The 18,311-nt window shown below is 38.7% G+C and overlaps 1 protein-coding gene across 5 annotated transcripts in view; it reads right to left on the minus strand.

Moving 5' to 3' along the window:
- Positions 1-18,311, minus strand: part of mylka (myosin, light chain kinase a) — a 124,651-nt gene that overhangs the window by 11,131 nt on the left and 95,209 nt on the right. For all 5 annotated transcript variants that reach the window (XM_055053001.1, XM_055053003.1, XM_055053002.1 and 2 more), the window contains 6 exons: positions 17,528-17,735; positions 17,405-17,449; positions 16,641-16,715; positions 13,635-14,353; positions 8,012-8,128; positions 6,305-6,364 (listed from right to left, as the gene is read on the minus strand). In XM_055053001.1, coding sequence (XP_054908976.1) covers positions 6,305-6,364; positions 8,012-8,128; positions 13,635-14,353; positions 16,641-16,715; positions 17,405-17,449; positions 17,528-17,735 — 1,224 coding nt within the window. The remainder of the gene's footprint in view (positions 1-6,304; positions 6,365-8,011; positions 8,129-13,634; positions 14,354-16,640; positions 16,716-17,404; positions 17,450-17,527; positions 17,736-18,311) is intronic.

Below are 18,311 nucleotides of genomic sequence, written 5' to 3' on the forward strand. Positions count from 1 at the left end.
GCAAACAGAGCCGTCAGGCAGCTATTGTTGTGATGTTTTACTTGTTTAATTCAGTTAGTTTTAATCAGTTTTTAGAGTGAGCTTGCTAGTTTTTATTTGTTAAATTATGCCGTTACGGGAGGATTATGGAATAACCTGCTTGTGTGGAAAATACAAAATCAATTCAGGCCAATAAATAGATTCATAAACACAGAAGACAAAGTTGCATCCATCACAATTAACCCTGTAAACATTCAAACTCTGCTCCTGTTTCACTCTGGTAGTTTATTCAAGTTTTCCATCAAATGTTTTACAACTTGCAGCATAAATTAAAGTTTGGTTTGCTCTTTGTGAGAGAGGTTCTTCATGTGTGCAGGAGTGACAGTCTTGGAACAGAAAGTCCGACTCCATCAGAGAAAAGCAGCAGAACAAGAATGTGAGACGAGAGGAGCGTCTCTGACGACCATATAAGGGCAACCTAATAATAGTTCCTCCTGAGCAGGAAGTAGCTGATGGAGTTTGTTATTTATTCTCCAGATGAATAAAAGGCCATCATCTTATGATGTTGGAGGTGAAGGGCTGCCTTCTTTCTCCGTATCGTTTCTGATTTATCATTTCAGAGAAGACCGCCGTCGCTTTAGGTTCCCATAAACTCCACAATCAGGAGAGCATCTGGTTCTAAAACAGAAGCACGAGACTTTTTCCACTTCACACACACTCACTAACTCAACTCTTTTACAAACCCTGCAGGCATTTCACTGTTAATAAAACCCGACATGTGACAGAGGCTCAGCAAACACCTTAATATGGTTAACAAAACTTTATTTACTGCCTGAAGGAACAAAAGATGAAACAGGGAGGAGAATAAATCAAAGAAAACTACAATTCCTTCTGGCCCAGATGGTGGTGTTAATGTTTCAGTGTTTAAATCCAAGCAGCATAAAAAAACCTTAAAGTGCTTCACAAGTAGGAGGATTTATTTCTCTAAAAGTCTTTAGTCAGAGAAAATAAACTTTAAGAAACAACACACTGCAAAACACCAACTCCTACAAAGTATTTCTGGTCTAGTTTCTAGTGGAAAAATCGTTATACACCTGAAATATGACAAAACTAACTAACTTCTCACAAAGATTTAGGAGCATGTTTAGAGCAATAATTCTTGAATATTGATAAAAAGTTCTGGCTTCAGTTGCAGATTATTTCACTGTTAAATCTAATATAACTAAAGCAGAATTAATGAGTGAATAAATAAAAACTACATATTACACATTATTATCTCTCGTCTTTAATGAGGCAAATTCATGTAAATGTGAGCACATCGCCCCCTGCTGGATACAGGATCACTGACAAGAGAAAAACTGAGCTATGGTTTTTCTAATTATCTTTCTACAGAACAAACAGAACAATTCAAAGCTATTATCTATAAATAAGGTCATAAAAATCTCAGATCAGAAAAATATGATCTCCTTTGCAAAACAAACAGAACCAGGACACAGAGAACCAAACATTTCTTCAAGACCACCTGGTTGATCCTTTAAAAATCTTAAAGAAATCAGTTCAATGTCACTGAAACGCATTTCGGGCTTTTCTTCTCATTAACAACCTTAGTTTTATTTACTGAACCCGTAAAGTTTCTTAAATAAGCAACAAATTGTTTTTAGACTTTTAAAGAACAGAGTGATTTAAAGTGAGGAACTTTAGATCAAGTTAATTGCATCCACTGTTGACTAAGGGCTTTCAAAGTGTCAAACAACTAAAATGAATGTGTCAAACTAAAGGCCCGGGGGCCAAACCCGGCCCGCCATAACTTTTTATGTGGCCCTCACTTAAACAAAACCTTCCAAATAACAGCTGTGTGCTTGAATATGTATCAAATCAAAACCATTTTAAGATATATTCTGCCAAATTACATCTCTATGAAAAGATGTTCAATATGGGAATAACTGATTCAATACAAATACAACTATTTATGAATAATTCAATAAAATAGAAACAAGTCTAATTGCTCTGCAGGGGGGAAATTCAAGCGTAGCAGCCGCAACAGACAGAAAGGTTCACACACAAAAAAATGTTCCATGTTAGAAACAATATGAATATAAAGAAAAAGATTAACAAGATCAATACATGATCAATACCTTCTGCAACACCCGACCCTTTGAAGACATTCATGATATTAACGTGGAACAAAATGAAAATGAGTTTGACTTTATTTGCATCACATGAGTCACGCAACCAACAAGAGTTCTAGTTAGAAAAATGTCTTGTTATACGTGAAATAATCTGCCAGAGGAAGTAGATGTTTTTCATCAATATTAAGGAATTACTGTCTTAAAACAAGCTTCTATAGCGAGCTCAAAAGTTACTCTTAAGTTAAGTTTGTCTTATTTCAAGTAGTACTGAGATGTTTCACTAGAGACTGGATAAAAATACTTGAAACCGACTGAATGATCCAAACTTCCAATAACTTTCTGATGTGAAGCTCAAGCTGCAGAGATGCACTTGTTTAAAAACAACAGGAAATGGAAGTTTCTGCATGAGAAATCACTTATTTCCAGTCTGCTAAGTATTTAGACCCAAATTTGGAACCAGCAGGTTCAAGAAGATGAACTTCTTAAAAGGAAAGCTGCTTCACTTTCATGCTTTTCATCTGTGCTGCGAAGTAAAACGACATGCGAGTGAAGCAGAGGCAGAGAGAGCAGGCCTTAAATGGAAACGAGGGAGAGGATCTCCCAGCCTCCATCTTCATCCCCGTCCAACGCCGCCATCCTTCCTCTGAGGGGAAAACTCTGCAGAGGAATGAGAGTCTCCGCAGCTCCGACAAACTCAGACCATCAGAGAGGTGTCCAGGATAAAAATACTCTGAAAATATTTCACTTATCCTCCATTCAGTTCATAAGTGAACTTCACATAAATCAAACTGTTCTTGCCAGATGTTCTTGGAGTTGCAGGAATAAAAACGATTTATGAAAAGTGATGGTTTGATGTCTCTAAATTGTTCAGACTGTTATATTTGTATTTACTGAGAGCAAACAATTTCAGCAGGGCGTTGTAAACAGACATATCACAGCCATAAAAGGACTGCAGAAGAAGAGTTCAGCTCTGAAGGCACACAAGAATCTAACACAATCAGTCATTTTACAAGCACTGCAGGGAGAAACATAACACTAATTATGGAAGTGATGCAACAACTTCAGAAGCCAGATTCAATTTGAAAACTAAGAATAAATGCAGGTGGTTAATAGTGGCCTTCTTTGGACATATTAGTATAAATAGAAAACATGTTCATCAACATTTTTTTGCACAAAATCATTCTTAGATAATGAGGTTTTCGTCTGCTCAGTTCTGCCTATTTTGGGCTCCAGTTTTAGGGACTCTGTGCCTTTATATCCAAATAATCTGCTTGTGGCCACGCCCCCAAACTCAACGTCAACCCTTGCATGTGTAAATGGCTGCAAACATATGCGCAATTATAAAAGCGTGCATCTTTGAAAAGCATTAGTAGAGCCTCCTGCATAACCAACAATGATGCAACAAGTGGTTTCTGGATGATGTGTCAACAACAAAACTCTCGTCTTTTCCAGCAGCCATTGTACACAATGGTTAAAACTAGCGGACCTGAGCTGGAGCTCAGCTTTGATTGCTAGGTAACAGCACAATGATGTCACATCCTGGAGGTTTTTGAAATGGGTCATTTTCCAGACACCAAAAAATATTTACTTATTGGCTGGGTGTTATTTTTTTTTAAGTGCTTGGGATAATTTTAGAAACAGAAGAAACCCAAATGGAAGATTTTTTTTTCGGCCAATAAATAAATTCCTCATCCAAAAACTGCTGGTTGTCTTTTATTAAATTAAAACTGTTTGATTATCTTGAACATGGAAAAAGGAAAAAATAAATAAATGAAAAATCACAAACAACAACAAAAATGTCTGAGGCTAATATTTTTTACAATATTGTACATTTATGTATTGATTGTATTGATTTCTAATATGAATTCATCTCCTTCAATTCAAGCTCATGTTGCAAATGAAAAAACTTATAATTTTTTGTTCCAACTTTGCAGGATTCTGCAGCAGGTAGGAAGAGATTCCTGATAAAACGCTGCAGTTTCATACAATCTGTCACTTGTAACTTTTCTCTCCACATTAGAGCCCAGCTGAAACAACAGCAGGAGCGTTTCCTTTGGTTTACATAATGACGGTTCCATCCGCTAACCTGCGGAGACCAAATCAGGGATTCCTCAGATGGGAACACCAGGATTGTATTTCAGTCCAATACTGGTTCCCACCATCTAGAGCTGGAAAATCTGTAAATAGCATCAGTTTTATAGGGAATTAGGCCAATTTAAAATGAATCAAATAGAGCAGGAGTTACTTAAACACACTGAAATAAGCTGGCAGCGACTGATCCATGATCTCAACTATTTTAGAAAAACTTGTACACAAATTAAACTTTATGAAACTTTAAAGACGCGTCTCATATCTACGACAGAGTATTAGGGCCATGTGAAGAAGAAAAATTAAGATAAGAAGGTTTCAGTATTACATGCATAAAATTACACAAAAGTAAAGTTCAAATAATGAGCAGAAAGTTGTAATTATGAGAAGAAAGTCATAATACTACAAGAATAAAGTTGCACAAGAATAAAGTTGAAATAATATGAGAATAAAATTAAAATATTTTGAAAATAGTCATAATACTATGTTCTTCTGACTTTAATGTTTTAAGAATCTGCAGTAATTTAATCTTTTCTGGGTTCAGTTTCAGTTTTTCTCTCTCCGTGTTTTCCAAACGGACCGTATCATCGGATCAGATCCTGCAGAGTGTTGATGTCTGGATGTCGCTTTGATGAGAGAAACTCTGCTAACTGACTCAGGATTTAATGCCATAACACCACAGAGACAGATTTTATGTATCGATTGCCGTTCTGTGGAACAAAAGAGAACGATGTTGCGTTTTATCATCTGGTTATTTGATCCAGCTGCTGCGGCAAATCGGACACTGAGGAATGCACACGTGCTCAGATGCACATCAAGCAGAAGGATTTAGAGTCGGATCGTAAAGATAAGAGCAGATTTTCCACTGAGGCTGCAGACAGAAAACAGAAAACGTCGTCTCCAGTCATAAAACGCTTGTGCAACACATGTTTAACTGTGTGATGGAGAAACTGACTCCATGCAGCTTCAAACAGGAAAAATCGGAGCTGTTAGTTTAAAATAGAAAGATTTTCATCACATGTTCACTTCTCACTGAGTCACATTTGTTTTCTTCTGTATTTTATGTTTTCTCCTACATATTATGATGTTTATAAGTTATTTAAGTGCCCAAAGGTCTGTATTATCATTATTATTATTATTGTTTTCATTATTGTTTCCTAACCCGTAAACCAATGGGTTAGAAAACAACACTGCAAAAACCTAAATCTAGGTAAGATTAAATATCTTAGATTAAGGAGAATTATGCTTTTTAATGTTAAGATTGTATATTTAAAAAGAAAATACATTTAAATGTTCCGCTGACAATATACAAAATAATAATACCCAAAATGTTGCAAATATTTTGGATCTTTACCTAGATAAATTAGCTTAACTAATGAAAATGTTGTGACATAATGTTAGAGAAATGTTGAATGCAGACCCTGTGAGGAGAAAAAAAGCAGTACTTATATATTTCTCCGTTACCTTTAAAGCGTCCGACTCTTCACCTACACTGTAAAAACAGAAAATCTTACTAGAATTAGTATTTTTATCGAGTTTCTAGTGCAAATATCTTAATACACTTGTGAAAAGGCAAAACTAACTTACACAAGTAATTTTTCAGTGAGATATAAGAGCTTGTTTTTAGTCAATAATTTATTAACATTGATGAAAAGTTCTAGTTTCACTGGCAGATTATTTTACTTTTGGGGAAAAAGTCTTGTTATAAGTGAGACTCGTACTTTTTTGGGTTGCCTCACTAAAACATTACCTGTAAGTTAGTTTTGTCTTATTTCAAGTACACCCAGATGTTTCTAGAAACTGGACTAAGATACTTTGTAAGACTTGTTGTGTTTTGCAGTGTGAAGAGAGACGTTCCAATATTCAGAGGACGTCCACCGTTTACTGCAACAGAGCTCCGAACAATAATCTGACAGTGATTTACGAACTGATGTTTCCAACGATACACAGAGTCACTTTAAAATAGAAACCTCCCACTGTGTGTGTGTGTGTGTGTGTGTGTCTGCGTGCATGAGTGTGTGTGTGTGGGAACCAGTAATCCCAGTCTGTAGCTCCTTATTGGGACAAAAGGAAAGAAGCTGGTGCGGCTGCATATTTTGGAAACTCACTCTCTGAGGTCGGAGCTGCCTTCTTAGACTTCTTGTCTGTCGTAGAGTTTTCTGGTGGATCTGCAGGAGGACGCACACGCAGAGGAGACTTTAAACGCAGGACAAACAGTTTCACTCAGGGTCACAGTTTACATTCTAGGAGTTTTGGTTGGAAATCTCTAGAATGAGGCAATAACAGCTGCAGAGGCTAAAATCAACAGTTAGTATAAGAAGTGAGAGTCATTTTCAAAACCAAAAGATTCAAATCAACTGAAGCAGAGCTGATGGACTCAGACCTGAACCTTAAGAGCCACAAAAAGACAGTTAGAAAGTCGGCCTTCTATCACTTGAAGAACATGTCCAACATTAAAGGACTAATGTCACAGCAAGATCTAGAGAAACTCATCCATGCATTTATCTTGAGTTGCATTATTTACTGCAACATGTGTGGTTTTGATTGCATTTCTTATTTAATGGAAATGCTGCAATTGCAAAATTGTGTTTTTTTTCCATTTGAGCCAATTTGTTGACTGGTAAATGTCATCCTGATGATTCTGTTACAAAAGACAGAGAAGAGGATCCAGTTAGTTGGCTTTTTATTTACTTCTTCTCCAGTAAACCAAACTGCTAATGTCAAACTCTTCATGGAATGAAGAAGCAGCTGATTTCCAGTCAGCAGTTTCCTTCTTCCCAGTAACCGTTTGAGATAAATGCTGTTTGTTTGTGTTCGTTTGTTTTAATTACAGGAAGCTGCAAACAGGCGGAGGCTCCTGAGGAATCAGGAGGAGCAGGGAGGAGACCTGTTGCTCCTGACCTGATCTGTCTCCAAACCTGCAGCTGCTTTAAGGTCAGACCTGCAGCTCCTCACACACTGCAGACTCAGATGTTTAAATTCATTTCTCAATTGTAGCAAAAAATGCTAATTATTGCAGATTAGTCTTGGTTTTCACTTTAAGTGGATGCTGGAAAATGCAACTTCTTAAAGGTCTTTCACTAAATCCTGTTCTCTGCTCAGCCTGCGGTGGAGTAGAAACACAAAATGATTCCTACAGGAAAGAAAACTAAATGAAACCAATGATTTTCTGCCATCTGAGTTTGTTGAACTGAATTATAAGAAAACCAGGCATAGAAATAAAACTCCTTCACAGCAACTTTAACCTCAATGGAGGAATGAAAACCCATATCTACGGCTGCGTTCACACAGCAGGTCTCGGTGCTTCATTCTGATTTTCTGCTGAAATAAGATCTTTTTTGCATGCTACTAAATAAACAGTAATAAGAATTGCATCTCTACTTCTGTAGAGAGTTTTGGATATATAGTCAGGGCCAAAAGTGGTGGGATTGTGACGCGACTTCTTTCATAAGTTAATAATTATAATTTCAAACCATTATTTGCATCCTGATTTACTTTGTCTGGCATTTTCAGGTGAGACTCATGTCTGACAGCAATGATGTAAAAGTCAGATAAATGTTGACATGACGGCTTTGGATACAAATCCAATTTAAACCCACATATGGATGGTGAAAGATCAAACTTTTTTTAGTGAAAAGAGCAGAATTGTGAAGAAGAAAATGTGGATTTGGATCATTTACCTGCTGTGTGGACTTCGCCTAAGGGGCTTTTTCTGTGTCTGAACAATTCCCTTTAGACCACTAAAACCAGTTTATCCATTTTAAGTCTCGGGTCTCACTAATAACTGAAGGTCTGAGAGACGATGAGGTTCTTACCATCGACTAGAACCATACAGGAACACTCCGCTCTGCCGGCCGAGTTCTCAGCTCTGCATTTGTACTGGCCTTCGTCCTCCGGCAAAGCTTTGTCGATGGTCAGAGAGCAGAGGCCGCCTGGAAAACACAGCAGAAAACATTCATCACCCAGAGGATTAACTAACCAGCTGGATTTACAGCCTTTATTCGATTCCAGTGGTCTTGATCAACTTCCAGATTTCCTGGAGAACTTTCAGAGTTTTTCATTTGACCAATAAATACAGCAATAAAACTTAAACATGAACTCAGCATTGAGCAGATAATCAGCTCCCAGGTGATCCATATGCGGTTTAATTTATTCTCCAGATTTACAATTTACTTGTTTTGAGGAAAAACAACAACATTTTGTGTTCATGACAGCATCAACCTGCTGCCATGTTCATGCATTCAAAAATAAAAGTCACACGGAGATATTTTTAGACTTTTGCCAACAGTAAAGGGATAAATCCCCAACCGGATTGGATTCTAGATCATGAAAGGATTTGCTTTAATAAATCAAAGTTACCATTTATTCATTTTCAGACTGTGGAAGATAAAGGGGACAGATTGTTATAAAAGAGCAAATAATAAACTGGGTGTAAATTTTTAAGTTAAATTTACAATAAAATAAAAAATTATTTCTTCACATTCCAGTTGCTGCAGATACTTTTTATTTTGAGGAAGAAAATCCAATTAGTTCTCCTATTGCTTTTGGGTCAGTTTGTAAATAAAGCAAATCCAGAAAGTCATAAAAAAACAAAACCTTACCAAGAATTTTTGTCTAATTTTTAATAAAAATTTTTTAGTCCACTTGAATTAAGATAACAGAACCTAAAAGTCATGTTTCAGCAAAGTAAATAAGCATGTTTTAGATCATTAACACTTGAGCATAAATGCAAATACATATTAGTTACACTTTTCTACTTAAAACAGGAAAAATGTTTTATGTGTGGAAATAATATTCATTTTTCTGCTACTGAGTCTGACTGTCCTCCCAACAGAAACAAACCACTAAACCAGCAGGAAAATTCAAACCTCAAGCATTTTATGATGCAGAACAAATGAATGATTTGATGTTTCACCGCCCAGCATCTGAGAGTCATTCATACTGCGGGCTGCCCATGATGACACAGTTTACACTATTACAACAGCAAATCCACTTCCTGATTCGGATTACTAAGCACATTAACATTTAAAAAAACAATTTAATCAGTTGCGTCTAATTTACAAATAAATTATAGGAACAGTTTGGAGCCCTCAGTCTAATCTTACATACTAAAATCTTATAATTGACTCACATTGTAGTTATTTTAGTTTGTGTACATTTTATTTATTTTTTTCCCTTTTGCATTCTCTTGTTTTTCATTCCAATCATTGTAAGCAGTTGTTTTATTTATCACAATTTTCTTCTCAAGTAATGAAATTGGCATTTTTGTGACAATATATAAATTCTTCTTCCTTGGGAATCTATAAAGATAAAATAAAAAAGTATGAATATTTTTTTACATACTTCAAAGCCCGACTGATATACTGAATTTAATTCGTCCAGCTTTATTCCAGCTCAGTCTTCTTAAATCGTTACACAGTATGAATTTGTGTACCAATCTTTACCAAAATGCAACAAAATTGCAAGAAGTTTCTAAATGCTGTATTGATTCACTTGCCTGGCATCAATCAGGAAAACTCTCATGCATGAATCATGTTCAGCAGGAGAGATGAGCCGTTATTCTAACAGTGAAGCTAAGCAGCCTGACCAGAGTTTCTGACCCAGAGATCTGACGGTTCTGCTTTAAGGAGTGACGTCTCAACTCGACTTTCCCTCAGTTTGGTCAAGAGGTTTCAGGTCATCTGCGTTAAAATGTCTTAATTTCATGGATGCCATCGTCTGACTGATAAACTTAAAGGAGTAGAAGGACAAATGGGAAACACAACTGAGGATGGCAGAGAGATAAGTCAGTTTTCAGATCAGATTTCACCATAATCACACAAACACTCCATTAACTACTACTTGTCCTTTCACACCATGCAAGATGATCTGTTGAGATCATGAACCGTCTGAGACTTCAGATCATGCAGCTGGAGTTGCAGAACCAAATCGGGGGTGGCCTAAAACTCGCATCACTCGTCTCTGAGCTCATGCAGCTCAATTTTGAGCTGCTGTGCTTCACTTTCACTCTGCACTGAGTCAAACAAACCAAACCCTTTGAGCGACCCGTTCCGCCCGAAACGAGAACCACTGAAGGAAATGATGTAAAAACGACACCGAGTTCAACTTTCTTCTTCACGAAATGAAAACAAAAATGGAGTAGCATAAAATTTTAGTGGTTGTAGCATTTCTCTTTTGTCTGTGCTAAAAGACCAGGAGTCATTTCTCCCACAAGCGTCAGACTCGCCTGTTTGATTTGATTGCATTTACCCAGAATGCCTTGTGCTGTAGTTTGCATCCTGCTTTTGGAATGGTTTCCTATCTACATGGTGGAGCAGAGTTCACCTTTTTCACTGCAAAAACAAAATCTTACCAAGTAATCTCGGTCGAGTTTCTGGTGCAAATATCTTATTAGTGAAAAAACAACAAACCCATTTTATAAGCAAGTTATTGGTGTTTTAACACAACTGAGCGCTCTTTGGACACAACTTCTCATGTTCAAGAACTGAAATACCAAATTAAAGGTGTAACATCACAGAATAAACAAGACACAGCAGCTGCGACATGACATGCATGTACAGTCATTGCCAATGAATTTATATTACTGTAACTGTTGGTGTTCTGATTGTGACAGCTGATGAATTATATGTGTCAATCAAGAGCAATAAATCAGAGTCAAACAGGTGCAAATGCGAATGTGTTACAAAAGAAGGTAGCTGAGGAATGGCATGTGGCTTAGAGGGATTCAGATTTATTTACTGATGAAGTGAGAGATCTCAGACTCAGTATTTACGTGTCAATAATATCAGGTGTTGATGTCACTTTGGAATCTGCACAAGTCAAGCAGCATCTTTTTCTATGCAGAATTGTTTTCAGAATTTGTACCAGATTAGAACTTTTTATTCTTAGAGTTGTGGTTATGCATTAATCTATGCATAACTGCAAAGTGGTCTCAGCAAATCATAAAGTCCATAAATGTTCTCAGCCACAGATGAAATAAGAGATTTCTGACAATAATCTGAGGTTGATATTGAGAACTGATACTTGTGTTTAAAGCGCAGCAGCAAAGTGAACGATGGAGTGAATTTGTCTCTGGTTTAAAACCAGAATGTTCAGTTATTCTGGAGATGTTGATGTTAGTTTCCTGCTGGAAATAAAAGCAACAACATCACTGTGTGTTGAGGCTGCTGTGACCTCTGACCTTAAACATGGACCACCTCAATGTGCAGAGCTGGAACAGAGGCTGTCCTGAAGGATAAAATAACATGCTGAAGGATTACTGCACACACACACACACACACACACACACACACACACACACACACACACACACACACACACACACACACACACACACACACACACACACACACACACACACACACACACACACACACACACAAACACCGGGAGTCCCAGGCGTTCGTAAACACACACATGTTCAAGCAGATCCAGCAGCAATGTTTGTGTCCATGTGAGAAATTCTGCTCAGTTTATATCTGTGTGAAGATTATTAGAGGATTTTATTTTTAAATTGATACAAATCGATTCAATTAAGAGCAAATATATAAAGTCAACTTAGTTTATAGCAATTGAACGTAATCATTTTGTCACATTTTGATCAAACTTATTGATGGAGATAATGAACTGATCATTTAAGTGAACTGCTAAATGATCAGGAAGCTTATCTAATTGAATTTAATCATTTACTGTGTCGCGCAGAGAAAGCATGTGGTGACAGTAGAAATGAACAATTCAATTAAACACAATGAAAGTTCTAGCAGAAGCTAGCTCAGTGTGGCGACTTATTTTATGATTGTGGATGTAGCTGAGATGCAATTTGGTCAACAAATGTTTTAAATGTGCCATAAAAATAAATGTGATGCTTGATATCTGCAGTAACAGTGACTTGGTTCAACTTTTTATTTAGGCACGTTGAGTCATCTGATCGACATCTGGACCAATTAAAATCCAATTAGTCTCCAGATTTCAGCCATTTGGGAACTTTATTTGATTTGGGTCCATTTGTTCTTGGCAGGTTTTTAAAGTTTTCCTGGTTTCTGCGTTAAACGTTCAGTGAAAAGCTAAAGTGATCTGAGTCACGCCAGCTCCGTTTACTTTGCTGTAATGAAACTCCAGCTCATTCGTCTATAATCTCCGGTTCATTTGGGAAGGCGTGAAAGTGGAATCGAACTCCGATATGAACCGCGAAAGGGAACTCTGGTTCACCTACAAACCTCGGTCTCGGTTCGGTTGAATTGAGCTCTGGTGCAGTTTGAAAGCATATGTGAACACCAGCGGACCAGAGATCACTCCAATTACTACAGAGAAGGGCATTCTGGGTAAATAGTTTATTTATTTCGTGCTTAGTGCATGGCCACTCAGCATGTCATTGCATATGAAGCTTTTAAAAAGCTGTTGTTTCAAAACTGATCAAAATTTCTGTCATATAATTTCTTCATTTTAAAGTAATTTTTATGAGATGCTAGAAAAGCACCAAAGTAACTAGATTAGTTTTATTTATCAGCTGCTTGGAGCACAGAGTGCACACTGCTGATCAGCTGGCTGAACAAAAGCTAATACTCTCCTGATGGCAGTGTTGGAAAAACAGGAATCTGTCACATTTCTTCCTGACTGAGGATGACGAAAAATAGATCAGTACCAAGAGGAGAGGATAGATGGCGCTGTGGAGCATTAATGTAGAAGTTGATTTAGAAAATAAGAGATGGTTATCGCACAAAGCTGGAATATACGGAGGAGGATAACAAAAAAAATTAAAAAAGGAGAAATTCTGATTTTAATCTAAATTCTGACTAATCTGCTAAAATCAAAAATTGAGTTCTGAGAAAAAACTTTTCTTTTTTGTTTTTCAGTGGCAGCATAATCTAGATTCCAGTATAATCCAGATTCAAGTATAATCTAGATTCCAGCATAATCTAGCACAAACTGACTTTGCTGAACTACAAAATATTTTTTTCATTTAAATTAGTCCAGAAAAAAAAAAAAAAAACGGTGCTGTTGCTGGAATCATATAAACCAGCTCTATGTTTAGAGTTCATTAATGAAAAAGTTGAAGTCATGTTGTCTTTTGGGATGTGGAGCTACAGGTTGAACCTACGCCGCGTGTCAGGGGTCAGACTGGATGCAAACAAGCTGCTGCAACCTGCAGGAATGACGACTGTGGAGGCCTGGAGTACAGTTAATGCTGCGTGTGTAAAGTGATCTTTCCCATCTGAAATAGCCACAATACTCGGTGGTCTCACATCACATCCTGCATCTCTACGCTCTTTTGTTTCACATCTGCGATCTATTAATAGAGTCTGAATCCTTTGAGCTTCATCGGCAGCTGCTCTTGCTCCTCTTCCTCCTCCATCAGCACGGCTCACACCAAACTTCTAGCAAACCAGCTCTCCGTCACCGCCTCGATTTCAGAAAGTGTGTATGTGTGTGAACTCTGACCTTCGTTGGCGAGGATGATGAACTTGGACGGTTTGACGGTTTTCCCGTCCAGCGTCCAGGCGACGGTGACATCAGCAGCTGCGGCGGAGGCGAGGCGACACTCCAGCCGGAGCCGCTGACCGTCCAGCACCGTCACATCCTTCAGCTTCTCCACGAACTCTGGCGCCGTCCCTCCATCTCCTCCACCTCCTCCACCTCCTCCACCACCCTCGCTCTTCTGGTCGTGAATCCCTCCATCCACGCAGTTGTTCACCTTCTCTCCGTTCTTCTCGGGGGTCGCCGCCGGCGTCGTCTTCTTCTTGTTGGCGAGGACGGAGCGGAAGTCTCCAGCGTTCTTTGGCGGCGTCTCGGCCGGCTTGCTGCCGGCGGCGCCCTTCTTCCCCAGGACGCTCCGGAAGTCCACCTGCTGCGGGGAGTTCGCCTTCTCCTCCGCCTTGCCTTTGACGCCCCGGAGGTTGGCCTTAAAATCCATCTTCTGGGTGTCGGTGTCACCGTCGCGGGCGAAAGCTCGGCGTCCCAGCAGCGAGCGAAAGTCCAGCTGCTGCGCCTCCCTCTGTCGCAGCTCCTCTTCACCGCGCTCCCTCGTTTCCACGCTGCGCTTGAGGAGTCCTCGGGGATCCTCCTCCTTCTTCTTCTCCTCCTCACCAGCCTCCTGCCTCTGCAGACTGACCCTCCTGCCTTCTCCTCCTCCTCCTGGTCTTCCTCTGGCAGCTGCGGTCCTGCAGAAACAAGCGCAAAGAGAGATGGAGTGAAGTAGAGAGAATAAACAACGCCGAAGCTCCGCCCACTTTGGAGTCAGGAAAAAGGAGGATGAGGAGTTCAACTCAGACTGCTTGTTACATCACAGGTGACTCAGCTTTCCTTTTAAGGGCATGAATGAACTGATCTTCACTGGGCCCATTTCATGACTGGGACTCCTCTTCACCTCGTTCTGCTCTGTCCTTGTGTTGGAGCTGCAGCTGGTTGCTTGCAGAGATCAGAGGATCCATGTGGAGGAAATGCTGGCTCTGATTGGTTGGGCTGATACGCACAGATTAGAGAAGCTTTGGGAATTGTTGGATATGAAACAGGCGGATTGATGGGAACAGAGGGAGGGCTGGGAGTGGGACGGGTGAATGAAAACAGAAATGTGAATGTAAAGAACCGACTGAGGAGAATCATGTCTGACAGTTCAGATCATGCTGGATACAGTAAAACACATGACAACTTTATTAAAGGTGACCTATCAGGATTCGTTTAACAGGTTAGGAGAAGTCTGGGCTGTTTAAAACATTTCAATTACAGTTTTTGCACAAGATTATTTTCATTTAATAAGATTTTAGTTCCTATTTTGAGCTCCTTTGAGAATTAGATGCTGCTGGCCACGAACCCCCAACTCAACGTTTACACTCACATAAGAATCTGCAGCAAACAGATGCTAAATTGCTTTGAAAAGCAGACATGGAGCCTCCTGCACAACCAACAAGCAACATGTGTTTTCTGAACAAGATCACAAAATCTTACAAAGTATTTTTAACTAAATTCTAGTGGAAATATCTCAGCACGGTTGAAATGAGGCAAAATTGATTTGCAAGTAACTTTTCAGCATTATATAGGAGTTTGTTTTAATTCACAAATTCTTGTCTATAAAATGTACTGGTTTCACTGGCAGATTATTTCACTTAAGAAAAATATCTTGTAAGCAAAAAAAAATCTGCCGGTGGAACTATATCGTGCTCAAAAGTTACTTTAAGTCAATTTTGTCTCCTTTCAAGGGAACTAAGATATTTGCAGTAGAACGTACAACAAAAATATTTTGTCAGAGTTTGTGTTTTTGCAGTGCAAGTCAACAACAAAACACTTGTGTTTTCCAGCAAGTTTTTCTAAGCTGTTTATTTGAGTAGCTGAGACCTAAATGGAAATAAAAAACTGACCTAAAAGTGAATTAATAAACTTCTTATATTTCATCCTGCTCTGTCACAGTTACCCTACAGAAATCCTTCATCCATTAAACATCTGTCGTTTTCTCCTTTTCACTCGTTCCAGTGGGAATCGGAGTCCATGGAGACTCCAGCATGACTTCCTCTATAAAACTGTCCAACACCACTGCAAACTGCATGAACTGTACAGCGAATGCCTAATGACACCTTCTTTGATTTTGACCTCACCACTGTGTCGCTGTCCTTTACAGAGAAACTGTCTGACCTTCCTTAACCTTCTCCATCAGCAACTTAGAGATTTGCTCCCTCAGCATGAAGCATCACTGCTACTGACTGATCATCACTTCTCTTCCTAACCAAACTCCCACATGTCTTACCGCCACATTTTCACCCTTGTTTTTTTAAATCAGCAATAGGTCGGTTCAATTTCTCACCAACATTGGCAGCAATTTTAACATATTTATTGTCTGTAATTGTAAAAATACCAACAGTGACTGAGTCTTCTGAATACTAAACAAACATGACTGCAGCATGGCTGTGACCCCTGGGTTGAGTTTTTCCAGTAGCATCCATGTGTTGTTGTGTTTCCTCCGTTGGGATTTTTCTGCTACATCAGCAAGAAACTGACGGTGATGGAGACAGATTTTCTTTCAGTCATCAGAGAAGCAAAGTATGAAAAGGTGCTAAACCTCTTCAAGCAGCATCAGCCATACAAAGCTGCTAAAGTCTTTACAATGTGACAGGTTTTTACTGAAAAGCAGAAATATATTTGGCACATTTTCTCATGATTTTGAATTGATTTCTTAATTGCAAAAATGGTGAAAAGATACATTTATGTTAAAATACATTAGGAGATGATGCACCATCTAAGATTATAATTGTGGAGGTTTTCGCTTATATAAATAAAACCTTCTCTTTACTCCACCTGCATATCATATTTATCGTGTCAGAGGTCTGATTTAAAGTCAGATAATTATAATTTCATCATGTTGTATTCACTCTTTTCCTCCAATAAAATCAATAACCAAAGTATAAATATCATTCAGGTCATTTAAGTCTTTTAAATAAAATGTATTTTTCCTCTCACCTTCTTTCTCCTTCTTCAGGTTCTTCTTCGGTGACGGACAGTTGAGCCACAGCGCTGCACTCTCCCACTTTATTCCTGACACACAAACACAACCTCAGTTACTTTTTATTATAAATAACTATCATACATGGTGTAAAAAACTTTCTGCCCACTTCCTGATTTGCTCTTTTTTAAATGTTTTAAGTCACTTCACTTTTTTTACACAAGGTCATGTAGATTAGAATTTTTCTCCTTTAATAATAAACACCTTAATTTAAAAACTGCATTCTGAGTTTACTTGCTTTTTCTAATTTTAAAATCAGAAATTATGAAGGAGCAAACACTTTTTGACATCACTGCAGTTCTGAAAGAGAAACTGGAATAGGACAGAATTGATAAATCAGTAAAAAACTGGAAAATGCCACTAAAATCTGAACTTGTTTATGAACCAGTTTATGTGCGTTAGCAACAATTTCTGCCTCAGGTTGACCTTCAGCTGATGCTTTATGTTTTGCCGTCGACCAACATGAGGTTTCAGATATTTTAGGATCTAAACACGTTTGTATGTGTTATATTTGGCACATTTTCTCATGACTAAATGAGATGACGGCGGACAATCTGGAGTGTGTGATTGGGGTTGACAGATTATGGATATATGGACAGATTCAGGCGGGGGGAGTTTCGACTTTAATCCTCCAATCTGAACCGCAGATCATACAGGATTATTCTTTCATGTTTGCTCAGTTTCTGGTTTATTTCCTGCTTGCAGAGTGTTAGTGCGTCACCTCAGGGTGATCAGGAAGTCTCCTGCGTGATGCTTTCTGACCCGTCTGAAACAGAAGCACAGACAGTTTGTTCTCCATGTTCTTTCAGAAATGTTTCAGGCTGCAGGTGTTAAACTTTCGGACCTGATGAGCAGCGAGACGACGTCCTCCTTCTGCAGCAGTTCGTAGTCTCCTCCAGAGCTCAGCGCTCTGTTCTGGTCCGCTCTGGTCCATGTGTACTGGGGGAACGGGTCTCCGGCGATGGCACAGGACAGCAGGACGTGTTGACCCGTGACGGCGCTCACCGCTTTGGGTTTTGTGATGAACCAGGGCTGGACGCCGTCCTGAGGTTCTGCCAAAAAAACAACAACAAAACTCCTAAAATCTGCAGCCGATTGAATCTGTCAGACATGTCAGCATTTATTTTGTACAACAGAAAATCCAGGGAAAAAATGTCAAAAAAAAGGGAAGACATGAAGATCTGATAAACTAAACCCTCACTCCTTAGGAGAATAAAAAATGTTTCATTTGTTATGCAAGCGAAGCAGAGATGCTTTCCTAACGCCGTCAGCAGTCTCTCCTCAACTCTCCACTCCTACAGATGAAATGTGTCATTACTGACGCATCTTAATGTCACAGTTTAAGCTGATTTTTCCTTTGAGAATTTCTCAGATGGTTTTGTGGCTGTTTTTGCCTAAACTGCAGATGTTTAATTTGAATCAGTTTGTTTACATAGCGCCCATTCGCAACAAGTTTTTACCTCAAGATGTTTCACAAGACAAACAGATCAAACAGTTAAATTGTTAAAATTCAATGCACACATTGGATGTTTTCCTGAGTTTAATAAATGTCATGTGGTGAAAATGTAGAGAAATAGAGTTTTATTGCTTTGGAGCAATGCTTCCTGCTGTGTGAGCATATGGCGACA

The sequence above is a fragment of the Poeciliopsis prolifica genome, unplaced genomic scaffold (assembly GCF_027474105.1).
Source record: "Poeciliopsis prolifica strain line A6 unplaced genomic scaffold, Auburn_PproV2 SCAFFOLD036, whole genome shotgun sequence".
Taxonomy (NCBI): domain Eukaryota; kingdom Metazoa; phylum Chordata; class Actinopteri; order Cyprinodontiformes; family Poeciliidae; genus Poeciliopsis; species Poeciliopsis prolifica.